We start from the raw sequence: 27,425 nt of genomic DNA on the forward strand, positions 1-27,425 counted from the left end.
GTAACAAGCCAAGGGGAATATGTATCTTCTGTTTCTTGTGAATTCTGAAAAGCATTTCAAAGACAGGTGAACTATAATTTTGACTAGATTAGAAATACCTGATTAATATTGCTAATGATGATATATGTGTATTCTTATATGTGAAATGTGAATTTTGATGCTTACATGATGCTGTTATCAAACTGTATTTCTAGTGATGAGCAGAATATCTAAATACTGAGTTAGCTAAACATCGCTGTAATGATTTAAACATGCAATTATATCAACTAATGTTAATAACATGGAAAAAATAATGAAAATTTTAGATTAATGTTAAATTATGGATTGATTGTAATGGGTATCTAAACTGATATTGGATGTAAAATTTAAGAGACCTCTTTAGGTACCACTTCAAAAAGAAAGTTTAAAATTCATTTGAGTTGCAATGCACCCTATATTCTGTTAAATATGGTTTTGGAAAACAATTTCAGGTTAGAAATTAAGAGAAATTTCTTCTTATGCAGAGTAGTGAGATATTAGAAGGGGTTGCCTAGGGAGGTGGTGCAGTCACCATCACTAGGGGTATTCAAGGAAAGGCTGGACCTAGTGCTTAAGGACATGGTTTAGTGGGTGATATTGATGGCAGGGGGATGGTTGGACCACATGATTGTGGAGGGCATTTCCAACCTTAATGATTCTATGAACTTAACTTATCTGTTATGAGACTGACTTCTAGAGCTCCTAGGTCTAAACAAACACTCACATTACAAAACTTATTTTGTTATCCTTTACAAACTGTAATGGTTTTGTGATTCAATATTTTAGAACTGTTATTTTAACCATAAATGTTTAGAAAGCTTTGAATAAACATCTAACTTGTCCTTGTATTTTACAAAAGGATGAAAAGCATAAAATAGTTAAGTAGAGTATAAGGTGCTAGTCTAGTTCTAATGTAAATTTCCACCACAGCTTGGCTCTGAATTTGTCTACCGAAGTATACATCCACTGAGGCACACACACTTCCATAATTGTACCCCTGTCTACTACATACATCTAGCAAGTTTACTAGTAAGGCCCCTAGACCATTCAAGCAATAGCAGAAAACATGACAAATATGTAACGGGGAAAAAAAAAGGGAGAGGGCATTTTTTTTTTTTTATTATAGCAGATTAGCTGATAGTCTGTATTTAAAAGATACTCTTACCCCAGATAGTTTTTCTTTCCCCTAAGCAATCACGTGAAGTGTCAGAAGGCTAGTTAATATGAAATTAGCAAGGAAAATGCAAAAGAGCTCTTTGTTTAGCTAACAGGCTTGAAACAGTGAGATGAAGTGATTTGGATGAGGTCAACCACTAAGAGGTTACAGAGGATTAGAAGCAGAATGTTACTGGCCCTCAATCTGTTGCTGTAATTACTGAACTGAGTGAGTTCTTTGCAAGAGAACTTAAGTATTAGTGTACTTGGAATTCACAGTAATAATCTACAGATCATGAATTCTGTTTAGTTGAAGGTGAAAGTGCCTCCTGTCAAAGAAAGCAGAACAGTTTAGTGATATAGCAATTTAAAAATGTAGAAGGGATTAAAATTTGGCTTTTAAAGGTTGCACTAGCAAGTATATTAACATGGCTTTAGTACAAAATTGTGTTCTGAAACAATGAACAATAGGAAAATGTCAACAAATAAAAATCAACTGTAGTGTTCCAACAAGTTACTTAACCCTTGATCTGTTTAACCAAAATGACTTAAGCAGCAAGTAATCAGCTTGTCAGTAGGCTGCTGTAACTCGCTTGCTTCCTGTAGCATTTGGGACGGTAAGTACAGTAGCAAAATAATCGTCAGCTCCCATGTTACACTACCGAGATTCACTGAGCAACTAGCAGGTAAAGATTAAGAGTTGTTTTGATTGTGATTTTTTTTTTTTAATGTAGATACAGGCAACAATCCTCCTCTACAGAATAAAGCCATATAATTGTTGTAATTACTCCATTGCTTAACCCAGAATGCTTGCCTGCTAACAGAGATAAGACTTAGAAGGCATGCATTTACATTTCATACAGTCACCAGTGTACAGATTTAATTAAATTCATCTATCCAAATGTCAATGAACAAAACCACATAAGCTCCTTGCTCACAAAACATTAATGCATTAGTAACCCCAGGATTTGTAGAATCTCTTTGGGAAAATAGCTGTTATTGCAGTCATAAGCAGGAGAAAAGTTTCTATGAGCAAATACGTAGTTCCACTGGCAAGCTGGGGACTAAAGACAACCTAAGCTGATGTGAAACATGGAAACTGTCTTTTCAGAGCTAAGTGGGGGAAAAGCATTTTTCTCTATAACGCCAAATTTACTACAGAAGATTAACTCAATGATGTTGTCTTTCTATGCTCATCTGCAACCACTTAAATTAAAATCTACTTTCCTACAAGCTAAGTACATTTCAATGAATCCTGGTATATAGCTGAGCTGCAAATACTAGTATTATGTAGCTATTAAATATTTTATCACACTGGTGAATAATCTCGTAGCATTCTGACAAAACAGTCATCCTACTTGGCAAATGTGTGTTGCAAGTAACTTATGAGCACCTAAAAGATGCGTGTATATTACATTCACAAGTAGTATATGTGATCTGTAAAACAGTGTCCTAGTTGGTGCCAATTCAGGAAGTAAAAGGGAACAAATTCTGAAAATAATGGAAGGGTTTAAATAATGAATTTGGAAGGGTTTAAATAATGAATTTGTTATTTTGTATCTAGGCTCCTAAGCCTGAAAAGCATAAATGAAAAATCTGGCCAGGGAAAATACCATGGAGCTTGTTAGTGCATTTCATGTATTAAGTATCAGCTATGATACACAATGGTGGAACTGAAGCGGGGGAGAAGCAAGCAGCTATGTTAACTGGTCTGTGGTTTAGCATGAAGTGATGCATAATCGATCTCTTGGAGTCCGTGTTAATAAAAAGTATTCACAATGCATTTTGCTTTTTTTGCAGCTGTACTCAGTAATTGTCAGGAGAACTACATGGATGTGTAAATTAAGCCATTGTTATCTGTGTTTTTAAACCAAGGGGTTGAGCTGTGGGTATTTGGCGTGGCTAATCACCCAGGGAATGCAGCAGAATCAGGATTAGAACAGAGGATTCTCTTGTTTCCTGCCAGTGTTTTAATCAATTTGGCATTCTTGCCTTTCTAGGCCACTCTGTATAACTATTAATCCCATTTCTATTGACAAAAGCTAGACCCACACATCTTGATAGTAGTAGCGTATATAATAATCTATGGTTTGGGCTATTTTGTTTTTGTTGGCTTCCTCTATAGTATTTCATGCCATGTGCTCATTTTCCAAATCCCAGTTATTTTAAGACACCTATTTCTGTCCTAGTTGCTACAAATAGGATTGTTACCCTTGCATCCACTTAAAGCCCACTGCTTGAATATAACTTTGCATTAAAAGGGTTATATTTCTGTCATGGCAGAATTTGTATTAGTATGTTTCTATGCAGTGACTTTTGGCATTGATGTTACATCAGATGCAAGAACAGGCCTACCCTAGTCACTGATCTGATTGAAGGTGCAAACACAGGTGAGTAAGTTAACCTTTGAAGCTGTGGTTAAATTTAAAAATACTCAGGCTTCCTTTCAGGGTGGGGAAGAACAGCAGAGAGAAGTGTGCTTCCCTGTCAGTGCACGGGTCCCAAGAAACCATCAGGGCTGCATATCAACAAGTGGTTACTTGTTGACGAGGTTTGGTCTGGGTGGGTATTATTTACATCTATGCATCTTGGAGTACCTAACACTAGGAGATCGCTCCCTGGTGGAGAAAAGCAAGCTGAGCAAGTACTAAACAACATCGGGAGGCAGCCAACCGGCGGGAAGATGTTCAGGAATCAGCTGTGCTACCAGCACTGCGTTACCCTTGGAGAGGTTTTAGGGAAGCTCCCCCGAGCTGAAGGGAAGGCTGCGCGACACATGAAGGCTGCCGCACGCCCCCTGAGCGCGCCGCCTCAGAAGCGCTGCCCCGCCCGCCTCACGTAACGGTCACGGCGGGCGCGCGCACCGCCCACCTCAGCGGGCAGGCGGCGGCTCTCGCGAGAGTTGGGGCGGCGGCGCGGAGGCGAGTTTGAACCCGGGAGCGGAGCGGGGCGGAGGTAATGTGGGGGGGGACGGGGACGGCGACGGCACGACTGCCGGCGGCCTCCTGCTGCTGCTGCCGTACGTCAGGGCACGGGGTCTGGGCGGGGGGCGGCTCCTCTGGCCTCGGGGGGTTTCCTTCCTGCACGGGGGGAGCTGCAGCCTGGGCGCGGCTGAAGTTTTTTTGTGTGAAGCGGCGGTTGGGCGGCGGGCTGCGCGAGGTCTGGAGCCTTCCGTGCGCAGTCTGACAGCAGGTGTTTGAGGGTGCCTAGCCCCAAGTAAGTGACTCGTGAAACTCGCTGTAGGATGAAAGGAGACATAATATTGCTATTCCCTCTTATCTACCCAGCTTATTAACTATTTATTCCTCTTAAAGCCCTGTTTTCAGAGGATTTGACTTAACCCCCCCCCCGGAGGATTGGAAATGGGCGGTTGTGCCCTGTGTAGCAGCATAGCCCTAAACCAGAGCTGCCTGGTCTCAGTGAGCTGATCCCAAACGGACAATGGAGAGCCGAGGTTCTTTGTGACCCTAAAGGCACGTTCCAGCTTCTCCCTAACAGGCAGTGTGTCAATAAGGAAATTCTTTCTTTTTTTTTTTCTTCTGTGCTTCTATTATAGAAGTGAAAGCCAAAAATTCTCTTGTTTTTATCCAGTGAATGATTTATTAAGAGCTAAAAGATCTTGCGTGTGGAACTGGAGCAGAGCTTGCGGAAGAGCCTGGAGAAGCAGGATGAGACCCCAGACAACCCTGAGCACCCCTGCAGTGCTGGTGCAGCCCCCTCCCTGCTCCCCAGGCCCCCCGCACCGCAGCCCTCCTTGGCAGCGCTGCCTGGTCTGGCTGTTCCTCAACTATCTGACAGCTGCCTCCAGAGATTTGAATAAGATTTGCATTTCTGTGGGGTTTTATCTGGTGATCTGCATTTTCATGAGACAGCCTCAGCATGGAGGCTGTGCAGGAAAGGATTGCCATGAAGGACAGCAGCTTGTACTCATCTGGACTAGACAACTGTTGCTTTCTTTTATAGGTGGGGTGAGAGAATAAGATCAAGCAAGATTTAAATGGACTTCTGAAGGTGAGTTAACAATACTATGCAAATTTAATTTAGTAAGCTAGGAGCAATCAAATTACTGTATCTTAAATATTAGCGTGTGTTGTGGTTTAACCTGGCCGGCAGCTAAACACCACACAGCCTTTTGCTCACCCTTCCCCCTCCCTCTCTGGGATGGGAGAGAGAAACGAGAAAAACTGAAGCCTGTGGATTGAGATAGAGAGAGTTTATTAGGACAGAAAATAAAATAATAATGTACAAAGCAAGTGATGGACAATGCAATTGCCCACGACCCGCTGACCAATGCCCAGCCTAACCCCGAGCAGCCAGCCCCCCACCCCGGCCAGCCACCCCTATATATTGTTCAGCATGCCATCAGATGGGATGGAATACCCCTTTGGCCAGCTGGGGTCAGCTGTCCTGGGTCTGTCCCCTCCCAGCTCTTGCTGCACCCCCAGCCTGCCCGCAGACAGGACAGAGTGAGGAGCTGAAAAGTCCTTGGCTTGGTCTAAGCACTGCTCTGTAACAATTAAAACATCAGTGTGTTATCAACATTAGACTCATCCTAAATCCAAAGCATAGCACCCTACCAGCTACTAAGAGGAAAATTAACTCTATCCTAACTAAAACCAGAACAGCGTGTTACCAGTTTGATCAAAAAATAAGTTTTATTTCTGTTGATGAAGTGAGGATGAAGTAATCCCCTTTGATGCAAAGTCATACCAGGAGTTGTAGCTTAGTTTTGTTTATATTACTATGTCTTGCTATTAAACATTTAAATATTAAATTCCCATAGTGTAGGTGTACTTGTAGTACCGGTAATGTTACTGATTATTCTTAGAGATTATAGGCATACCAACTTTGTGTCTTTCACTGGTTTACTAGTGTTTCAAGCATTTTGCTAGGTAGATATGGAAAAAAAAGTTTCAGAGCGTGTCCGGGTGAAGTATTTGTATGTGTTAAACTTTAGCAATGAGAACAAATGACAAATGATGTGGAAAATCATATTTTCTAATTTCCAGTTCCTTTCTGGGAAAGGAATTAGCATAGTTGTGATACAACGTCATTTTGTATGTTAAAATAACTTGATATACATGAAGCTGGTAAAGTCTAAGTGGGGTTACCTTTGTTACGTAAAACTTAAAAAAAATAATTTTGAAATGAAGGCATTGCACTTAGAATCGTGACTCTTAGCAATATTCTTTTCTGAATCAAAGAGTTAAATTTACATATGATTAAGACAAGCATCTTGGTAATGTTCAGAAGGATATGTTCAGATGTGCTAGTAAGAAGTGGCAACAACTAATTTGTATATGTAAAAACAGGATGTTGAATGAAGAATGACTTGAATATTGAAGTAATATAAATTAGGAGTGTTGGCTTTGGATGAATTTGCATGAATTAAGTGTAATTTCTGTGCACAAGTAATGTTATTTATAGTGTGTGGTTTTGTTTAAATAACAGAGAAAACACCAGTCACATGCATAATAGTGTTTTTCGAAGTTTGTTTCCTGGCCTTCCCTTCAGTTAAGCATGTCAAGATAGCTCTGTGTAGGAGTTGTTCCACTGCATGCTATTCATGCCATGTAGTCAGGAATCAGCTGACCAAGTTTACAGAGAAGCAACTATTCACAGGGTGGTATCTTAGAGAGCTCTCTTTTCTGTCTTCTATTGATGAAAAATATACTCCTCTATTCTGTTTAAGCAAGGAAATTCAGTAACTTCTTTGAGGTTAATTACTGTAACTTACTGCAATACCTTATTTAATAATTTGTTTTCAATCTTAAAGTAACAAAAGGAGGAAGAATGGAGACAGAGACTGTGTTAAGTCTTAGACAACAACTCAAGGAAGCAGAGAATGAGCGAAGGAAGGCAGCGCAATATGGCTTACATTTATTGGAGTCTCAAAGTGAAGTTCAAAATCAGTTGGATCAAACACGTCGTGAATTGACGGACAAAACCGAGGTGATGTTTAAACTTGAAAAAAATGAAAGTCACAAGTGGTTTTAATGCCTTTTAGAGTCCAGATTAATTTTGATGAGCCTTTTTACTTTAAGTATTTGTTGAGAGGACTTTTTGTCACTTCTGTAAGATGTTGAGCACACTTTTTTGCTATCTGGGTCAGGGTTTCATATTTTATTCTGCATCAAATGCTCAGCGCCACATAGGTTTAATCGTCTCTATTGTGCAGTGAATAGTAGTTGCTAAAGTCAACTTGCTTTAGAATTTGTGTATTGAATATGGTTAACAATTTGTTATGCTCTGCCTGTAAACTTGGTGTCATGTAAAGCTGTAAAAAAGCACATTACCAGCAAGACTACAAAATGGGTTTCATTAGCTGTTCACTCTTTAAATTTTTAAATACCAAGGGACTCTGAAATTATTAGTACGTTTCTTTACAGCTTAGAAAAGAAAGTAGTGTAGTGTTACAGTATAGAGATATTAGTCTTCCAGTCATCGTCTTGATAGTTGTACAAGAAAATTCCAGCCTAGGACATCTCTTCCACTTTTCCTAAACAGTTTAATTTTGACATCTTTGTTTGTTCTCAGCCCATCCTTCAGATTTTCTGTTTCTCATAATCTGGTCTTTTCCTACCAGTACATTGCTATCTATTACTTTATGATAAAGCTGAAATGTGTTTTCTTGTGGCCAGCTGGAGTGTTGTAGCACTCTGCTGTTCTGAATGAACGCTAATAACTTACTTGATTGGTGTGCCATTAGTAGGCTTAGTGCAAGAGGGGCAGGTGGAAAGCTCAAGTAATGAAGAAGGCAGAGCAGGATCATCCTTCTCTGCAGGCAGCCCGACATGTTAGTTACTCTGGTGCGAACCTGCATGCACAAGTTACGTTCCACCATTGTAGACTGGTGCAAAGTTATGAGTTAAACTTCTGTAAACCAGTCCAATTAGTAACTTAGATTTAAAGAGCTGGGGGAACGAATTGCATGCTTTCATCTAGTAGAATAACATCCTTTGTGAGAACTGCAGTTATCCAACAGCTTCTTTAGAACTTGTTTTCCATACTTCTCGTTGGAATTGAGTTCCAAAGCAGTTACTGTGGACACATTAATTCCAACAGTAGTTGCCAGAATCTTTCAAAACACAGAAGTCTCTGTGCTTCTGTAAAATTCTACATAGATATTTGATGATAGGCTTGCTTTACGTGGGTGCACTGCTGACAGTGCATTGCCAGGTCTTTATCATTGTTAAAGCCCATTCTGTATATTTGAGTTAAGCCTGTCCCTGATAAGCTGATGTCCAAGAAGCAGAGGTGGATTTCCTCCTCGACAGATCTTACTTTTGTTGTTTCTCCTTTTGTCTTCTGGTTTGTCTTCTAAGATGGATTTTAAAGAAAAATACTCCTACAACTTTAGAGTAATTACATTTTGGCATTTTTTTTTTTGCATTAGTTTCTTTTTTTTTATTTTCTTCATTTTCCTTAATTGCTGGCTGAATGGAAAAGTAAAATGATGCTCCCCTCTATTGGTAGCGTTTGTGTATGATCTGGCATACAGGGGAACAGATTAAAAAGCCATTCTTAAGTCTGGAAAGGCTGACAGGTTTTATAACAGAAAAATAGGCAAGTTTGTCTTTACCAGACATTAAACCTAGCTGTTCGGTGGTAGGGGAGCACTCAATATACTGTTAGAAACTCTTAATATGATTGAGTTCCATCTGTGGTAGAAATGACACATACATTCTCACTGAGGTTTTCTGTTAAACTTGCAAAAAATAAAAAACAAAAATGGTGCCAATACTTTATTTTGAATGGGAAGGTGCCATATCCATGGAGGATAGAATACTACACAACCCACAACCAACTCACTCAAAAATTGAGAGCAATGGTGTAGGTTTTTTTGTTCTTTACTTGGGTATGACAATTCCCTAATTGGAACATCAACAAAGGGCTGCGTGAGCTACAGGCATTAAGCAGTTGGTGCCTTCGTGCAGAGCCTTTATTCAGTGCAATGACCATTATGTCTAGACTTATCACTGTTATTTCTTGCAGAAATTTGAACAAGAGAAATACTCTCTTCAAAGAGAAATTGAACTTAAGAATAGAATGTTGGAAAGCTTGAGTTTTGAATGTGATGCACTTAAGCAACAGCAGAATATGCAACTGGAGAAACAGAAAGAACAACTTTCCAGAGTTCATGGACAAGAAATCAGTGACCTTAAAAACAAGGTTTGCACCTAATATACAGCTAAAATATTACTAATAGTTTTTAAAAATGTTTTGAACTTATAACTGCATAGTTGTAACCAAACCAAATCTAATGAATAGTTGTAATATGTAGTCTTATCTATCATCGCTATATTCAGCGGTTAGATTTGGAACTGGGCTCACTTTTTTTCCAACTACTGTTACGAAAGTATTAAAACTATCATGATGTCTTCTATAAAAAGAAGAACTAGAGTAAAAAGGTCAAGACAATAAGGCCAGACTTGTTGATTAAAAAAAGCCAAGTAAATATTCTACAACGTGCCGACAAGAAATGAATTACGGAGATCATAAAAGACGTCACGGGCCTAAATTATTCTTGTTAGAAAGGGAGCTTGTTTGGTTGATGTTTAACAAAAATCTGCATAGCTACACTGTAAATTGCATCCAATTCCAAAGCTTATTTTTAAGAAGTTACTATTATTTTGTATTTCTGAGACACTTCCTTGATTTGAACATGAGTCTGAAATATTGTGCTTTTAATAATTTATTTTAAAGTGGTACTATTTAATTGTCAAATGTCTTTTAAGTTGGAGAACCTGAAAGCAGAACTAGATGAAACCCGACTCTCAGAAAAACAATTGAGACACAAAGTCGATCATCAGAAAGAAATAATTGCTGCTAAATCAGAAGAGCTACACATGATGTCTGAACGTGTACATGAAACCATGTCTTCAGAAATGCTCAATCTTCAGATGGAGCTCACTGAACTAGAGAGTGTGAAGGTGTGTGGTTAGCACTTGAGTATTGTGCCTTTTTTGCTCGCTGCCATTTTATGTGCTTTGTGTGTTTTGCTAGTTTGGCTTAGTAGAAAAAATAATCACAGGAAAAAATAGAGCAATAGCCTTAACAACTAGATTTTAATTCAACCTCTTCAAGATGATATTTTGTCTTTAAAAAGTTATTGTTAGTAACAAGCGTGTTTGTCTCATTTGGGCCTGCTTTTCTTGAATTTGCTTCATAAGCTTTTTATTTCATACTTCTGTATTTAGGCCAATGTTGAAGAAAAGCTGAATGAACTGCAGTACAGTAAAGAACAATTAGAACTTATAAACAGCAACTTACGTAATCAGCTGGAGCGTCTACAGGGAGAGAAAGAAGAGAGGGAAAAAGAAGTTGTTTCTTACTGTAACGCATTAGAGGTATTCTCTTAATTTTATGCGACACTGCTAGCTAATCCCTGAATTCCACAAGTGGTTAGTGCTAGATTTTCACTGAAATAAGGAGAAGAGCTTTGAGATGAGTCTGTTCTGAGGAGAGAGGGAGGAAGAGAATGCAGAGGAAATAAAGTCTAAATCATATTTAGTAGGTCTGTGTTAGCTGTTGACAGTTTGTCTCTGTATTGGCATTCTCTTGTGGAAGGCTGCAAGTGGAGATCCTTTGCATTGAAGTATCTTGCTTCATAGCAGGAACTTGTAACAGGTCACTTACATGATTCCCATTTTTATTTCAAGTTCCTTTTGAATGCCTTGCAAAATGCTGCGGGGGAGTAGAGTGCCTGTGGCTACCACCACAGCAAGGATGATAGTATCAATGTCATCAATCCAACTGATAAATGTCCAAATTTTTCTGCAAAGGGTTTAGTTACGATATTATCCATAAGAGCAAGTGGGATACTGGGCCTCCTAGCAAAATGATTTACATTGTCTTTCTAGATAGTACTGTATGTACAGTTAAATACTGCTGTACAAGGTAATTTGTGATAAATGTATGAGGAATGAAATAGATAGAACTGTTTGATTAAATGAATATGCAATACATCACATTTTTAAACTAGCTTTCTCTTTTCTTAAATCTAGAAAGCTCGTGAAGCTAATCGAGAGCTTCAGGTTCAGCTGGATCATGCAGTGCAGCAATCTTTGGACCCTACAAGTAAAGGCAATTCCCTCTTTGCTGAGGTACAACTACACAACAGCTGTCTGAGAATATGCAGAGAAGAGATGTTTTATCCTAAGAAATCAGACTTACGTTGTATTGAAAACATAAAAGTACCTGATCTACCTAGCACAAATCTCTATTCCGCAAATTCCTGTATTCCTTCAGTGTTGAACTGTCAAGGGACACCTCAGGAAAACAATTTGCATGCCCAATCTAAAGCTGGAGAGATAATGACCTAATGAAATGACTTAAAGCTGCCTGGTTATCAAGATGAAAGATGAGACTGAGGGTTCATAATAATAGTTCTGTCTGAAACTTTGCTCTAAGGAGTCTTGTTCAGCTGGTGACCTTTATTTAATGCAGAAGATAATAAATGAAATATTGAAAGATAATGCTAAATGCTACTTTTAAAGAGCGTGTTGAAAAATGGTTGGATGTTGGAGCAAGAGTTTTTTGAATAAGAGTTTAGGTGGTATTAATGCCAGCCTATATGCTGGCATTTTGTTTTCTGACCACGCGCAGTGAATGGCTTCATTTGATATGCAGTTCATATTTATTTTAAACTATTTTTTCTGATACAGATAGACAAATCTATTCTGGACCAATACTGATTCTTACTAACTGTTACTTATTCCAATATCAAAAGAACAAAAGAAATCTCTTGTACTTTATTGACTAGGACTATTGACAGGACTGTCTACTCAGTATTTATCTCAAAGTTTTGACAGTAGCACACTGTTGTTGGAAAAGCAGTGTTTTCAGAACCAACATCAATTGCTAGTTAACTTCTTTTAACACTCAGAATCCAACTGACAAGTGTTATTTTCATAGTAATAATTGTTAAAAATGTTCTATAGGTGGAGGACCGTAGGGCAGAAATGGAACGACAGCTGATCAGTGTGAAAATAAAATATCAGTCACTACAAAAACAGCATTCATTCGCTAGAGAACAGTTGCAAAGAATGAAGGTATGACCGTTACTGTAATACTCCAGGGTTTCCTTGGGGTCTGATAAGGCGATGCTGTAAAACACAGGCTAGGGGGTCTGATTCTGTTTGAACTGTGGTTCAGCAGTGTCATTGGGTGAGTGGGGAGGAATGGGAAAGAAGACAAGTGACATGTCGTTGTGCTATTTAGCTTTAGTAGTATATCAACACTTTTTCTAGCGCTACTATTTAATTCTAGAATGCTAAGTGAAGCAGAAGGCACTGTCTGCTTACACTGATAGTAGTTCTTAAATGGGTGAAACAGCTTCTGCCAGTCAAACTAGCTTTTCTTTGACAGTTGCTTTTTCTTTTTCTAATTCTCATACTACATAAATTATGTGTGTTTTAACAGAGATTCTCAGGAGTTAATACCTTTGTAAGCAACAGAGAAAGCTTTCACTGTCATTTGATCACACTGTTTTTCCTCCTCTGAGTTGCTTTCTTGTTGTGTTTTTTGTTCGTAATTGTTCTTCCTTCTCCCTGTATTAAATGCAAGAATACAAGTTATAAATGAACTGTAATTAACACCTCTATTGCGGGGTGTCCCTGCCCCTGGCAGGGGGGTTGGACTTAGATGGCTGTTAAGGTCCCTTCCAACTGAAAGCATTCTATGATCATAACTATATCATCTAGGCTATGCTTCTTTAGGTTGGCAGCTTGTAGGTTAGTAAATACTGTTGAGAAATGTAGTTGGCCGAAGCTGCTCTATAACACAATGTCAAGGGCCTGCTGCAAAATTGTCAACTGTTCTCATGTTGGCCTTGTGATTGCCTTATATGAGAAGGGATCGCTCCAGTTGGATCATGCAGCTTGTCTGAGATGAGTACTGAAACATAAGTGGTGATAAAGAGTAGCACTGAATATACAGAGCTGTGACTTAAGTTTTGTGGAGAAGCAAGTTGAAAATAACTAAAACACCACAAAGGAAGAAGTACTTTATAGCCAAGGAATGTTCATTGGAATTTCTCATTGAGAGCTAAAGCTGAGAATGAGTAAAATGGTTGAATAGGATCAGTTTCTTAGATTCTTTCTATCTCCTTGTAATATGAGTGCATGTCAGTGATTATATTGGCTGAATGGTTACATTTGAAGTTTTCATCCAGGACTAAGGCAGTTGCTATCCCTTTTTTAAAATTGGTATTTGGAATCGCAATTTGTGCTACTTTGTCCTAATAAAATATCTGCTAGTACCAATGTTAGAGAGAAGTCATTTGTAATGACAGCTGTTTTGTGTTCAAGTTGATCTTAGATCTCTGGTAGGATCTCTTCTGTTTTGCCTTTTATTGTGTTACTGTGTTAAAACTCTGTGCATAGTGAACTGATGGCTACTCAGTCAGTACCTGACTCCAGTAGTGTAGTTCACCACGTTGTTACAATATCAGTTGTCAGGATACTTGAATGAGGTATTGACTGAGGACTTCTGAGGATCTGACTTCTGGACACAGTGGAAACAGTACTCCTCTAAAGGTTTTGCCAAGGCTGGAGTATTTACCACAGCTTGTAGTAGCTCTTCATGTTTCTTTTTTTTTTGTTGCCGTTTTTTTTTATGTACTTGCACTGCACTCTGCAACTTTGACAGTTAGCAAGTAGGCTCTTAAGTGAGGGGGAAAGGCTACATGTCTACACCTGGGGAATGCAAGTATAGTTTTAGTTGGCCATTGGCAGATAAAATTTCATTTCCCCCTACATCCATTGGAAGTTAAGAGGAGGAGATGACTAAACCTGTTTTAGATCTGGTTTGGGTACAGAATCATAAATCTTTCTATTTGATATAAAGGATGAAATAGGACAAATGCTCTTCTCTTGTTCTGTTAATCTGTAGTCTTAGTTTGTTTCAGTTGGTCCTTTCTCTGGGACTTCTCCAAGTGTTTTACAGTATTACTTCATCCATACTGTCTTAACTGTGAAACTTTCACTGGAAATTACTAACACTCCATTACATGTTTACATAACTGCATTTCATATTTTTTCTTTAGTTGTTTGAATAACTGTTGTGCCCCTTGTAAATCGATGGATTAAAAACCTTGTAGCATTATCTTCTGCTAAGTGTAAGAAAAATCTGCTATAAATGCTAGATTTGGATTTATTTCTACTTTTGTAATGAAAAAGGATTTTCATATGCTTGGAAGGGTGCCTTCCATGGAAGATGTAAAAGAAGCTGAAATTCTTGAATAAGTATTACTGAGCATAAACTTAAAGTCCACCTCTGAATCAGAATTGCAAAAGAAAATGTTTGTCCGTTTTTAAAATTTGTTGGAGAACTAGGGTTTTTTTTTTTTTTTTTTGAACTGAGTTCTTCACAGATTCATTTTAGCTCTGAATGAGCCTGCACTGTAGCTGAGTTCTAGCTTACTTGGTGTTTAAGCTTGAAATGTTGTTTGCGCCTCCTTGGCAGCATGTTTATAGGCTCTTTAGTCAATGAGGGGAGAGAGAGGACACCTTAGGACCACATTATGTTCAGGAAGGTTTTGGCCATCCTGGAATTTTAGTATTAACAATTATAAGTCGACGCTGTTTAATTGTCAGTATTGAGTTTAAGCACCCAGTGGTTTTCTATATTTACAAATAGGAGAAAGAATTTTGGGTACCCTAAGCTTTCTGAGTAAGAGGAAGACATGTTCTATCGCTTGACCCAGTGCTCGTTATAAAAACTTTCCTTTTTTTTCTAGTTGCAAATGGCTACGCTGCTACAGATGAAAGGCTCTCAGGCAGAATTTGAGCAGCTGGAACGTTTACAGTCAATGTTGGAGCAAAAGAATGGTGAAATAGAAGATCTTCTTATGAAAGTGAGACAATTAGAAAAATCTAAGGTATGTCATCTCTAAGTGGAAAACTCAGATGAGATGTTAACGCATGAGGAGAAGGAACGATTAAAACTAAAGACTGTGCTTAGGTTTGAAAGGGATCCAAAGGCTTCTCATTCCTGTATATGACTGAAGTTCTGTTTTAGAGCTGAAGAACACAGTTCTGAAGTTCATACGAGCAAGAAACCCATTCTCTGTTTTTCCCCTTCCCCATTCCTGTTTAACATCTTTGTACTTTAGATAGTTACCTGTAGTGTTTAATTACTTGGTCAACATTCACTGAGTGGTAGTTTTTGGTGTTGGTTTTTTTTTTTGGAAGATGTATGCATCAGTTTTTAGTCTATCCAAGTGTTCTGATATATATGATATTTGCTGATACTATGATGTCTTAACTCAGTAGGTGAAGTGCTCTCTTTTTCAAATCTGAATTGCTAAATGATTCTAGTAAAGCATTTTTTTCAGTATTTTTATGCAACTTGACAGCATATTCTCTATTTTAGAAAGGGAGAAATACAGGACAACACATGTATGCATGTATACCAAGGTTACTGATGTTTGTGTGTGTTCAGAGTCAAAAACTAGCCTTGCTTACAGTCTTAGATACTAATGTACTTTATTAGCACTTTCTTATCACAGCTTTGGAATGTGAACTGAGGTTTATTAGCTTATGCTTTGGGATTAAGTTTTCCAGGATTGTGTCCTTTATTCTGCATTTAACCAAAGCAGCATAAAGCTAGGCTTAACCTATTTTAATAAGTAGTCAAGACAGCTTGGTTACTTCACCTGTTTTGTCACATGTAAGCTTGAGAGATACTTTTTTTTTTCCTTGTCTCTATGCACCAAATCTGTAGTGTCAGCAAATGAAATTGTGGTTTCAAATAGCCATCAAAAATACCTGTATTCAGTGACTGACAGGAGGTTCTGAGATCTGTCTGACAGTTTTTTAAATCTGAGTAATCTTTTTTTTTTTCAGACCAAGAATTTTGACCAGAATGTCACATGAGGCTCAAGTATTTTATGAAACAGTACATCTGTGGCATCTTCAGTGTGAACTAAATTTCTTGAGTTAAAAATGTAATTGATTTTCAGACTTTTGGCAACTAAATTTGGGCTATTGACCACCATGGCTTCAATTCTCTACATTTGCGGGTCCATATGAATAACAAAGGACTGGCCGTTTGCATGCTATGTGACGCTTGTAGCAAGTCAGGAAATGCTCAGAGCATCTCAGTTCTCTGGTGTTTAAACATCTACCGTGAGGCTTCTGTATAGAAGCGCCGTGAAAGCTTCATCTAGGGACTGAGCTTATGTGCTTGTGAAAGTTCACTAGTTAACAGCTTGACACTTTTTCTTCTGACAGACTTTATATGAGAATGTGGAAGAATGCAGAGCTAGTACTAGCTCAAAAGGAGAGTCTGAAGATGGTTACTATGCAGATTTGCTGCAAATGAAACTTGACAACTTGAAGTAAGTACCTAATGCTCTTATGCCTGGAAGTTGGTCGCAGTGTGAATACCTTCTAGCTACCGAATTCCCTTCTCCATGTTTTTTGTTCTCTATGATGTTCACTGACTGCATGTGGAAATATGATCATTGCTTAATGCTGTGGAACCGTCCTGTGTTCGTTACAGGAGCTCAAAGATACTCTCTCTTCCATTGTACTTATTGTTGTAGCAGATGGCAGCAGAACCAGTTTGTATTACTGCTGCTTCCTTTCAGAAACGTTGTTAACATGCTATTAGTTAAGTGATAACTCAAATATATATATTCACATTTTAAAAAGTCCAAGTCTTTTAACCTGTATGGCAACTGTATGAAGCTTCTTCAAGTCTATAGGCCCTATTTCTCTCTAAAAAGAGCCAGATAATACATAAAATGATTTATGGCTCTACCTAGTTGAGCTGTGTTCTTTAGTTGGTGAATTCCATATCTATTTATTAGAAATTGCATCAAGTCTGACTTCAAGACTGTGCTTCCCGGAGGAGACAATGGTCTGCTGTGGAAATTTTAGAGAATCACAGAATATTAGGGAGTGGAAGGGACCTTGAAATATCACCTAGTCCAATCCCTATGCCAGCGCATGAACATGTCCAGGAGGGTTTTGAAAGTCTCCGGAGGAGGAGATTCCACGACCCCCTGGGCAGCCTGTTGTTCTGTCACCTTCACTGTAAAAAAGTTTTGTTTCATATTTAAGTGGAACCTCTGATGTTCCAGCTTACACCCATTGGCTCTTGTCCTATCATCTGGACATAGAGAAGTCTATTACCTGATTGTTGCTGTTGTTATGAGAAACGGGCATGATTTAAGTACTATAGGACAACTGAGGAAAGATGATTCTGCAATTGTGATGTGGAAAGTAATGACATTTGAAACAGAGGCAAGGACATGCACTATCTTAACATAATTTTTTGTGTTGGTTACTTAGAGTAATACCTTTTCTTTATGTAAAGATTGTATTATCAATTACAGAAGTAGTTCTGTAAACGTCCACAGACTTAAAAAAAGAAACAAACCCCAGGGAATTTGTAAGTTAGGGAGAGCTTCTTGAACCAGTTACATAAGCATGTCTGTGTTCTTGTAATACAGCTTTTTAATACAGTTTTTAGCACACATCCAGTCTCTGGTAACTCACTGTTCTTTGTCAATTTCAAGTGGAAACTCTCCTGCTGGAAGTTGGCTTTCTCTTCCTACTAGTATATAAATGTGAATTTTCTGTGGAGTAGTTGAATGTTAAGTTAATTTTGTGCATACTGCCTTAAAAAGAAACTGACTATTAATTTCTTCCCAACCAGCAAGGAAACTGAAACCTTGAAAAATGAACTATCCTTGCAGAGGATGAAAGCTTTGTATGAGAGCCAAAGGGTTCTAGAAGTTGAAAGGAAGCTCTTCACAAATGAGAGACATTTGCAAGCTTGTCAGAGTGAGAATATGAATTTGCGAGTTATGCTGGATGAGTTAAAAATGAAATATGAACCTGAAGGTAAAAATACTGCTTTTCCATATGGAAAAAGAAAATACTGATTTCTCAACCAACCTGTTCAGTGTTCAGTTTAAGCTACTGCCTTCATTCAAGATACAAATTAATGTTTAAATGGTGGCCTTTTGATAATAACCTGGTCCAAAACCTGTTAAACTGAAACAGTAAAAACCTAGCTTGCTGAAGGATCTTACTTCAGTATCTACGGTAATATTAATTTTAGGCGACTGAAGAGCACAAATACAGTGTTCTGAGGCTTTAGAGCATAGCTACAAAAGCGTAGTGAAGTAGGTGCAATCAAGATTTTGTTCAGGTGCATTTCATAAAGTAGTGTTTGTACTGTCAATCTGTTTGTTCATGAGAGGTATCAGCTTTCTGAGTGCAGGCAGATGGTGTGAGCTTTGTAATAAATGTGAAGCACTTGGAGGAAAAGCTGTTATAGGAGCTTGTTACTGCAGTTGAAGTTTTGACAGAGGCCCAGCAAATAACTGATACCTGTGTTCTGCAGAAACAAGAAAGCTATAGCCTCTGGAGGAAGACAAATGAGGAATCGGATGGACAAATTTGTTTTGGTACTTGTCCAGACCCAAATGACTTATTTGGAACTTTTTTTTGGTGGAAGCTTACATCCCCAACATTCAAAATGGGAATAAAATAGTTGAGAGCATATTAATTCAGTTCAGAGCATCTAAGTCTTTTTTATTTTTCATTTAAAAAAAGGTAGAATGTATAGAGGGAAGTACATCTGGATTTTTTTAAGCTACCTTTGTTGGGGTGCATGGTTACCAATTATTAGTTATGTGAATGGGTACTCTTTAAGCAATCTAAGTAACCTATTAAGAATTATTCTGAGGTCTTTAGTCATGTGAAATGCTCTTTACTAGTTTTGATGGCTATTAAGAATGTGTTGGTGGACAAGTTAATCCCAGCTTTACTTCTGTACAAAAAAGTATATTGCTTTCTTTCCTTAGAGTTACTTAAAGTCACTAAAATTAAAAAGAAGAAGGAGAAGATTCCAGTGGACACTACCTGTGAATATCTGGACAGCAAAAATACTTCAGTAAAAGAAGCTGCTCTCACTCATTTGCCAAGTAAGGAAGAAACTAAGGTCACTTGCAAGAACTTGGAGCAAAGTGACTCTTCTCCCAAAAAACAAGTTTTTGAAGCACCACCAATAAATACAGCTCTTCAAATGATGCACAAAGTAGTTGAACCTGAAAGAGAAAGAAAGAGAGTTAAAACTAAAGATGAGAGTCATGACAGCTATACTTCATATAGCAGAAGTGGAAATAATTCTTTGACTTCGACTGCCCCCAGGTCAGTGTCAACTTCTGTGTATGGTCAAGGCAATCAGCACAGACCTGCATCTCTTTTCTTTCGCTGCATGAACTATGCTATCCACTTCTTTATCTGTTTCCTCAGTGTTGCATGCAGAGTAATTCCTCAGCTCCGGCTGCCTGCGTTCAACCTCTTAAAGCCTTTTAGAAAGACTAAAATGATGGCTCATGGAAAAGACTCTTGAAACTCTAACTACCTTTGAAATAACTTCCCCATTTCATGAAAAAGTTTAAGGTGTGCAGATACTGTGACAGCTCACTCAGTTTGCTCTTCCTTCAGAAACGGGGCTGTTCCTTGGTCCTTCAAAGCTGCTATATAGTTGGATTACATTAAGGTAACAGTCAGTAGGTATCATGCTTCAGTCTCTGAAATTTGAGGACAGCTGGAATGAGGAATAATGTGGCTAAAAGCCTAAGAATTACTGAATATTTTAGTAATTATTAATCCCATTTGGGTTAACGTAACTTGCAGTATACAAAACCATGTTTAATCATGCTATGAATTCACATCGGCAGGCCACTGACTTTACTAACCTGGATGCATGATAACTTGAAATATAGCTGTTAAAATTCAGATCAATCTTTCCCTGAGGAAAAAACCTGAGAACTTTAGTTACTTTTTGTTAGATAGTAAAGTAACTTGGCACAGTAATTACAACTTTTTTGTTCACCTTGGTAAAAGGAATGTTGTTTTCCCCCCACCAACCCCAAGGCAGTGCTTTTGTCTGCTGTTCATATTCATAATTACAATAAACATAGTATTTTGGGGATAGCTTAAATGATACAAGCTTATATATTTATGATATTTGCTAGTAAAAATAATACTTCTTCCTAGCTTCCCATCACCCACCCCCTTTCCTCTGAGATTCTGTGAGTATCTCTGATAGTTCGAATTATGTGATCAAATAACTTTCGAAGAGAAAGCAATAGAACGTTTGGCAGAAATGCAATGAAGTTGAGGGGATTTTTTTTCCATATTGTGAAGCCTCCCACATCTGTATCATCCCACATGGAAGCCATTTTCTATGGCTTTTCATGTAGTGATATAAGGCTGGAGAGAAAAGAATAGCTTGGGAATCTGAAGTGACTTAAAGCCTAAACCCTTCCTGTCCAGAAAGTTGTATTTCATCTGTCCCCCTACAATCAAGCTTCCATATTTTCCCCCCACCCCCAGTACACACACCACTTTAATTTGCTGTTGCCTACAGGGCTGCTTGCTACGTTCTCCGCAGCAGTAGCTTTATATTCAACAGATTTTATGAATCATCCAATGAGGAAAGGGTGTGCTAAAATAATGCAAACTTGAATTTAGTTAATTGAGTATACGGAACTTCTTATGTGTGACTTGTAACGGGATGAGCTGCAGATTCGTGATGGTATCAACAAGGAACTGTTCACTGACGTTTAAAATTAGCAGTGTAACCTGAATTGGGATTTAAATGCTTTGATTGAGGGGAAATGCTCTATCTTGTTATCCAACATCCCAGAGGGCATATGTGTTTCCAACCAAGTCTCAGCCTGTTCTGGAATAAAAGTGAAGAAAGCTTAAAGATACTTTAAGGTAATAAGGAAATACTATATGTAATGCATAGGAAAGAATATGATTAGAACAGTATTTCAGGTCCTGTCAATAACAAATACTTTTCAGACCATTTTATTGAATCTAGAATGGCAGCAGTTTCAAGGCCGGAGGAGCCCCTGCTGTGTGGAAGTCTGGTTCAAAACTGCATTCAGATATAATTGGATTGATATTTTGACTCTCAGATCAGTTGTTCATGGTTGCATTAGATACAATTAACAGTTTTAAAGTAAGCAAACAGTACAGTCTTCTGAAATGGTCTGGAAAACATGGTAGAAACAGCAGTTTAAATAGCTATGTCAGTGTATGCAGGGACTGTTCCGGAGGAGGAAGGAGCAGGGAAGTCAAGCTTGGGTGGTGAAAGTTGAGAGGAGTGATGGTGTTCTGTGCACATAAAAGAATAGTTGTCATGTAACCTGGGTGTGAATATCTATCTTCATTTCCTCTTATTTATCTGGAAAAAGATAAGAAGGTAAAATGTCTGCAAACAGAAAGCTATTAGAAACAGTTTATGTGAACTGAAGAGATAATCCTCTTGCAAGCTGAAGGGGTTGAGGAAGGAAAAATGGTTTATGGGATTGATGTGTTGGAAGTAGAGGGAAAAGAAGTGGAAGAAGACAGTCATAGTTCAGGTGGGTGTTCTAACTTTGTACCCATTGCCCTTGGTCCACAAGAAGAATAAAATATAAATCGTTAATTGCAGAGGGAGGGACACGTCAACAAAATCACGCACAGACACACAAATAACACCTCCATATCCACTTACAAGGTGTTAAAAATGGTGTGAAGAACCAGTAAGGGGTAAATCCAGACAGAAGGTTCTGTTTGTATTTGAAGTTACGTTAATAATTTATTAAATCCCCAATGAATGATCTTGTTGAGATAACACAGGATTCCGTTAACCCTAACCTGTTATGACTTATTATGAAGTAGGAAGATTTGGTAAAATCTAGACTGTTCTGTGACGGGCACGGGTAAAAACCCCACATAGTGATATTGCTAAATGCAGAGGCACAAAAGTGTGGGCAAGTTGAGCACAAGTGTGGACCTGAAAAATTGAGAGTTTAGGGGAAGAAGAAAATATTTGGCATTGGTGTGGTAGGTAATTGTCAGTATTGTGTTTTGTGTGGAGGAAAATGGGATGCTCGAGCCAAGAAGGCTAATGTGGTCGTAGAGGGTGTTTTTTGTCACTGGAGTGGTATTTGTGCAATAATCTGTCTAGTTAAGTTGTTAGAGTTGCATGAAATGTAGCACTAGAAAGAGCCATAGCAAGTGTGAGTGGATTGCAAACCTCATTTCTAGCACATGGTGTTAATAAGTGTTGTCATCCTAGCTCTGCGGTGATTGAGAAGTAGTCAGAGCTGACCTCTATGTACTTAACGGTGGCAGATTTCCTTGCTTGTGGAAGTCTTGCTGGCTAATGTGATAGTTAGCAAGATAAAGATAGATAACTTTAAACTATTAGTATATGTACACATTGCAGATGTGTTGACTTAGAAAGGTTTTGAGGTAGCAAACGAAACATAGGAATTGTGATTGAAAACATGGTAGTTGAGAGTAGAGGCTTAAATATTTTTGTGATTATTTTCCATTGTTACTGCTATTGTACTTGAGAGGTTATAGGTAGTGATATTTTCTTGGGCTAACTGGTCTATAAAAAGATAGAATTCTGTACAAAAATGCTTTTCTTCACTTCTGAAACTCAAATAGCAAGTTTCAGCCCTCGCTACTCAATTTAGTTTGCCTTTATTTTTGAGGTTGTTTGCTTCAGTTTGAACTAAGGAAGGACTTGTGTGCCTAAAAGCTTCCTTGCTCTTTTGCTCTGCTCCAGCTTTGTTCCCTTCCACAGGGTATGGCCTGGAGATCTGCTCTGATTTGGTTCTCCATGGATTGCAGGAGAAAAACAAGCTTCACTGCGGTCATCTTGCTGGACTGCAGGGCAGTCTCTGCTCGGGTGCCAGGAAAATCTGCCCATCCTTCTTTACTGACCTGGGTGTCTACAGGGTTGTTGCTCTCATGTTTTTTCTCACTGTTGCTGTGCAGTTTTTTTCTTTAATCCTTTCTTAAATATGTTATCACAGGGGTGTCCTCAGTGTTGCCATGAGCTCAGCCTTGGCCAGCAGCGGGTCTGTGGTGGAGATGGCTGTGGCTGGCATGGGGGCAGACCCTGGCTGCTTCTTACAGAGGCCACTATTGCACTCAATTCCCTCACTTCCCCCACCAGCACCTTTCTACATAAACCTAATGCATGGCTTATCTGTCTTTATGAAACTGCTGGAGGCTAGCTTTTTTTTGTAAAAAAAAAAAAAAAAAAAAAAAAAAAAAAAAAAAAAAACTGATTAGTTTTGCTCTGTGGCTGTGCAGAATTGTACTGGCAACATCTGCAAGGTACAGTTAGGAGTCAAGGAACAGTAAGTAGGTAGCTTCTTAGGAAATCTGTACAGTCAAGAGAAGAGTCCATAAAATTACTGTAACTTCTTCCTGGTCAACTATAGATTCATTCTGAAATTAATACTTCAGAGAGAACTACCTGTCACGTAGTGGTTCTCAAACTTTTACGCTATAATACTTCAAGCAAACCTTGACTTTCAACTTAGAACAGTCAATAAATGTACTTTGCCTTTGACTTTTATGAATTCAGAGTTGCTAAACTCACAGCTAGGTTTCTGTGGTGCAAAATGGGTTGTCTTAGAATATTGTTCAAGCTTTCTTATGGGGGGAGGTGAGTGTTGCTGGATTCTGAACTCAAGCACATGAATTGGACTGTATGATTAAACAGAAAAATAAGTTTAAAGTGTGACACTTCTGAGGAATTGCCAGGCTAAATCTCAAAATGAAACATGCACGTAAGCAGTCGTCAAGGCAGTGTGGGTAAGAGGTGCAAGTGAGCATAAACTAAATAATGTCTCTTTTTAATAATACTGCTCATCAAAGTGCAATGGAGTGTACTAACATGTACATCCTTTTTATAGTTAAACTGATGTGCACATTTGAAATTACAATTTTATTTACTACCTCTGCAGCCACCCTATAAATACGGATTTGAAACATGTTTGAGGTTCCCACTAACAGCAGTGGAATTATTTCTGTAATAGTTGTGGCTGAGTATATTAAAAAGGTAGGAGAGCTTTTCCAAGATGCTTGAGATACTTAGTGGTATTGTCTCCAACTTTGAATTGTAATTGAAAAACTACCCTTTGTCAGTCTAGGTAGTCGTTGCTTGAGACACTGGAATGGCTTTTTGTTGGCATCGTGGTGAACCCAGGAGTGGAACTCATCAAGCCACTTTGTTTAGGTCTTCCAAAATGTAAGGCCTTGTTCTCTGGGTTAGAACTCCAGTTCTTCAACAGATAGCAAGATGGTTCAGCTGGTGTGTGGAGGCTGTAGTTATTCTTTGCTGTAGACAGCAAAGAGCAGGTGAGCATTTTGTTACAAAATAATTTTGGAATTTAACTGAAAATGGATTTTGTCCCTTCTCTTGCTGCATGTAGTACCCTGAAGTATTTCCAGGCCAACTACAATACACTGAAGTGAAAGAGCTCTGGTGGAGCCCTGACATGGGTTGCTGGTATTTATTTGTTTGGATTGTTAGCGGGAGCCTTACCTGTTCATTATCACCTTAAAGCTTTTTTGTCACTTCTCAGTGTGTATTTACTGTAAGCTAAAATTTTTGTAAGTGGAAGCAAATTATGATTATCTATTACTGACCCAGATAAAAAAAAGTAATCAACTTAAGGAGTTTACCACTCTGAAGTATCTCATTTTATTCTCATAAGTCAGTATTAGTCCTCTGATATTTTTAACATAGTCTCAGGAAGTCGGGTTACTTTATGGTGACTTGTATACACATTTTGCTGTACTTTTGAAGCATAAAACTAAGTTATTTTAATGTCTCTTAACTTTGAGACAGTGTGATGTTTCTCATAAAAATTTGATTTCCAGAGTTACTTTGCTACATCTACAGTATTAGGTGATTCTGTTCAAGGAGAGTGTTCTGTATAAATCAAATTGTGCTGCTTTGGAACATATTTCAAGTTAATTCTGTTTTTCTTTGGCCTTTTTGGTTTGTTTGAAACTTTCTTTGTTCTATTTTTTTCCCCACTTTTTATAGGGACTCCTTGCTGGAAATTTTGGCTGCTAGACTCTTTGGAGGGGCAGGGGAGTTGGACAGGTGTTGTTTAAGGTGGAAGAGAGGGAGGGAGGGACAAATGAGTCTACTGTAGCAACAAATGCTTAGGCACGAGCAGTCCCTTCTTACAGATGCTAGGGAAACAGGGTGAACTGCAGATTGAACACTAACCAGAAGATGATTACTAAGAATTCTCTCCTTCTTCCCTGAATTAGGGGTTCTTGTTCTAATTGTGTAATTACTTGCAAGTTGCAGCACATCTAAAATGGAGTGCAGCTGGTGGCAAGTAGATTATGGACAAAAGATGGTTACCCATCAGAGTGACAGGTCTGGACTTGTTACAAAATGAAAGCTGGAATGCAAACAGTCGTACAAAGGGGAGATGCACAGCAAACCATACTTGCTATTTAGTGTTTTGAGACAGTGCTTATAGAAAATAATGTGCAGAATACTTAAAATGGTTAAGTGCTTTATTTGATACATGTGTGTATAAAGATCAAGTTAGGAGGAAGGAGGGAAAATCTAAGCTGAGGTTCCCAAAATACTCCTATTCCAGTTGCTTACATGTTGTTTGTCTTTAGGCATATCTCTATTACAAATAAATCTCTAATGACTTCAGCAGTCCTTTTTGTTTAGAAAATCATTACTGAAAGCAGCTGTAGATTGTTGTGGACTGCTCACTAGTGACTCTTCAGACAGCTAGAAATTAATCAAGTTATTAGGGAACTGCTTTAGTGGAGATGTGGTTACGAGTCAGCATAAAACTTATGTTGGTATGTCAAGCAATGTGTAATCTGCAACTTCATTTTCCATAACTTGTTTTGCTGTTGAAACAATCATGTATAATAGTCAATTACTTTTAGGAGATCCGGAGATGCTACTGTCAATTAGTTTTAATGACACTTGTATGCTTATTAAGTGATTCTTAATTAAAGCATCCAATTGTGCTGAGTGGTCTAATTGTTTTTTAACTTAACACTTTAACAGCTTTGTGGTAGCTAACACTGTATTCCTGTTTACATTCATATCAGAATTAAAACTTGTCTCTGGACAAATGATGTAATTTCAAGCCTGAAGATCAAGTTCTTGCCATTTCTTGTTTTCAGATCTTCAGGAACTAAGATAAAGCAGTAGTAATGCAAAAATGTGGTTGGAAACTTGTATCTTGCTTTTTCTAGTCATCTTTTGTAATGTTAATGCAAAAGCTCAACTTGATCACACCTGTATGATGTTGCTGGGACTTCATCGGAGCTTTATACTCCTGTGATGTGATCTTCTTTGTATACATGGCACAATCAATGTGTTTTTTTTTAAAGGCTGATCCCAACCAGTTACCAATTTCAGTAAGCTTTTTTTGCTAGACTGCAGCAGATAAGAGGGGAAAAAAAAAAAACAAAAAACATGTGAAGTTATGAAATGTAAGGAGGAATGATACAAAGACACTTTTCACCTTAATTTATTCTTAATACTCCTTGCTCTCTTTGCACATGGATGCTGTTAAGCCAGTTGGCTTGCTCAGTTTTGCTTAACTTTTATGTTAGCTCTGTTTTGTAATAACTAAATATGTATTTAGAATGGTTGCTTTGCCTGTAGGTTAACAACTGAATCCAGATCTGAAACTACGGAAAATGAAGATAAGAAGGAAAATATAATCACGACTGAGAAGAAAACACAAAAGAAAAAATATACTACATTGTACGTGTCTTCTAAACCAACTCCTGAAACACAATGTGCTCAGCAGTAAAACTAATTTTCTGGAAGGAAGCTGGATAGTTTGGAGTCCTGCTTCAGCAGGAAAGGCTGAATAAACTTACGTTGCACGTAAATACACAGGCTCCTAACATAAAAATTGATCTGACTTATTTTCTGAACAGTATGACTACATTAATGAAAGCTGCACTTTTGATGTCTTAACTTCCCAGAGAGCACCTGTTCAGTACCCTGGCAATGGGACCTGAAGTGTTGCCTTGTCTTGAATCTTAGCTAAGACTCTACATGCTTGTTACTCATCACTTGTTGGAAGCATAGTGCTATTCTGAATGATAAGCACTTGCTACAGAAACTTTATTATGCAATAAAACAGGGGTTAATCCTGAGCAAGACTGGCTAGACAGTGTTGATATAGAAGGAAACTAAGTCATGAGCAATTGCTCCTGAATTTCTTTCAATTCCTGGATTCAGAATTCTTAATGATTTTTCCCCCTAATATGTAATTGTTCAGCTTTCAGGCTGACCTGATTGTTAAGATGTATGTTCAATTTTTTTATGCATTTTGTGGGTTGGTATATGTTTGAAACTTTAAAATCTTGTATTTGTATGAATAAATACAATAAACTTTGCTTTTTATTCCTTCC

At 38.2% G+C, this 27,425-nt stretch overlaps 1 protein-coding gene across 5 annotated transcripts; it reads left to right on the forward strand.

Annotated features, from left to right (window-relative positions):
• Positions 1–27,425, forward strand: SPDL1 (spindle apparatus coiled-coil protein 1). 5 transcript variants are annotated; one of them, XM_035338833.1, is made up of 13 exons: positions 4,230–4,322; positions 5,137–5,184; positions 6,950–7,125; positions 9,169–9,345; positions 9,912–10,106; positions 10,374–10,523; positions 11,181–11,279; positions 12,117–12,227; positions 14,915–15,055; positions 16,410–16,516; positions 17,842–18,029; positions 18,998–19,343; positions 26,665–27,425. In XM_035338833.1, the coding sequence occupies exons 3-13, from the start codon at positions 6,967–6,969 to the stop codon at positions 26,813–26,815; spliced, it is 1,824 nt and encodes a 607-aa protein (XP_035194724.1). In that variant the 5' UTR covers positions 4,230–4,322; positions 5,137–5,184; positions 6,950–6,966; the 3' UTR covers positions 26,816–27,425. The 5 variants fall into 5 exon arrangements, with proteins under 5 accessions (XP_035194722.1, XP_035194721.1, XP_035194724.1 ...); XM_035338831.1 differs by lacking the exons at positions 4,230–4,322; positions 26,665–27,425 and adding an exon at positions 1–66 and having other exon boundaries at positions 18,998–20,918; XM_035338830.1 differs by lacking the exons at positions 4,230–4,322; positions 26,665–27,425 and adding an exon at positions 4,045–4,128 and having other exon boundaries at positions 18,998–20,918.

This window comes from Oxyura jamaicensis, chromosome 13 (genome assembly GCF_011077185.1).
Source record: "Oxyura jamaicensis isolate SHBP4307 breed ruddy duck chromosome 13, BPBGC_Ojam_1.0, whole genome shotgun sequence".
In the NCBI taxonomy this organism is placed as follows: domain Eukaryota; kingdom Metazoa; phylum Chordata; class Aves; order Anseriformes; family Anatidae; genus Oxyura; species Oxyura jamaicensis.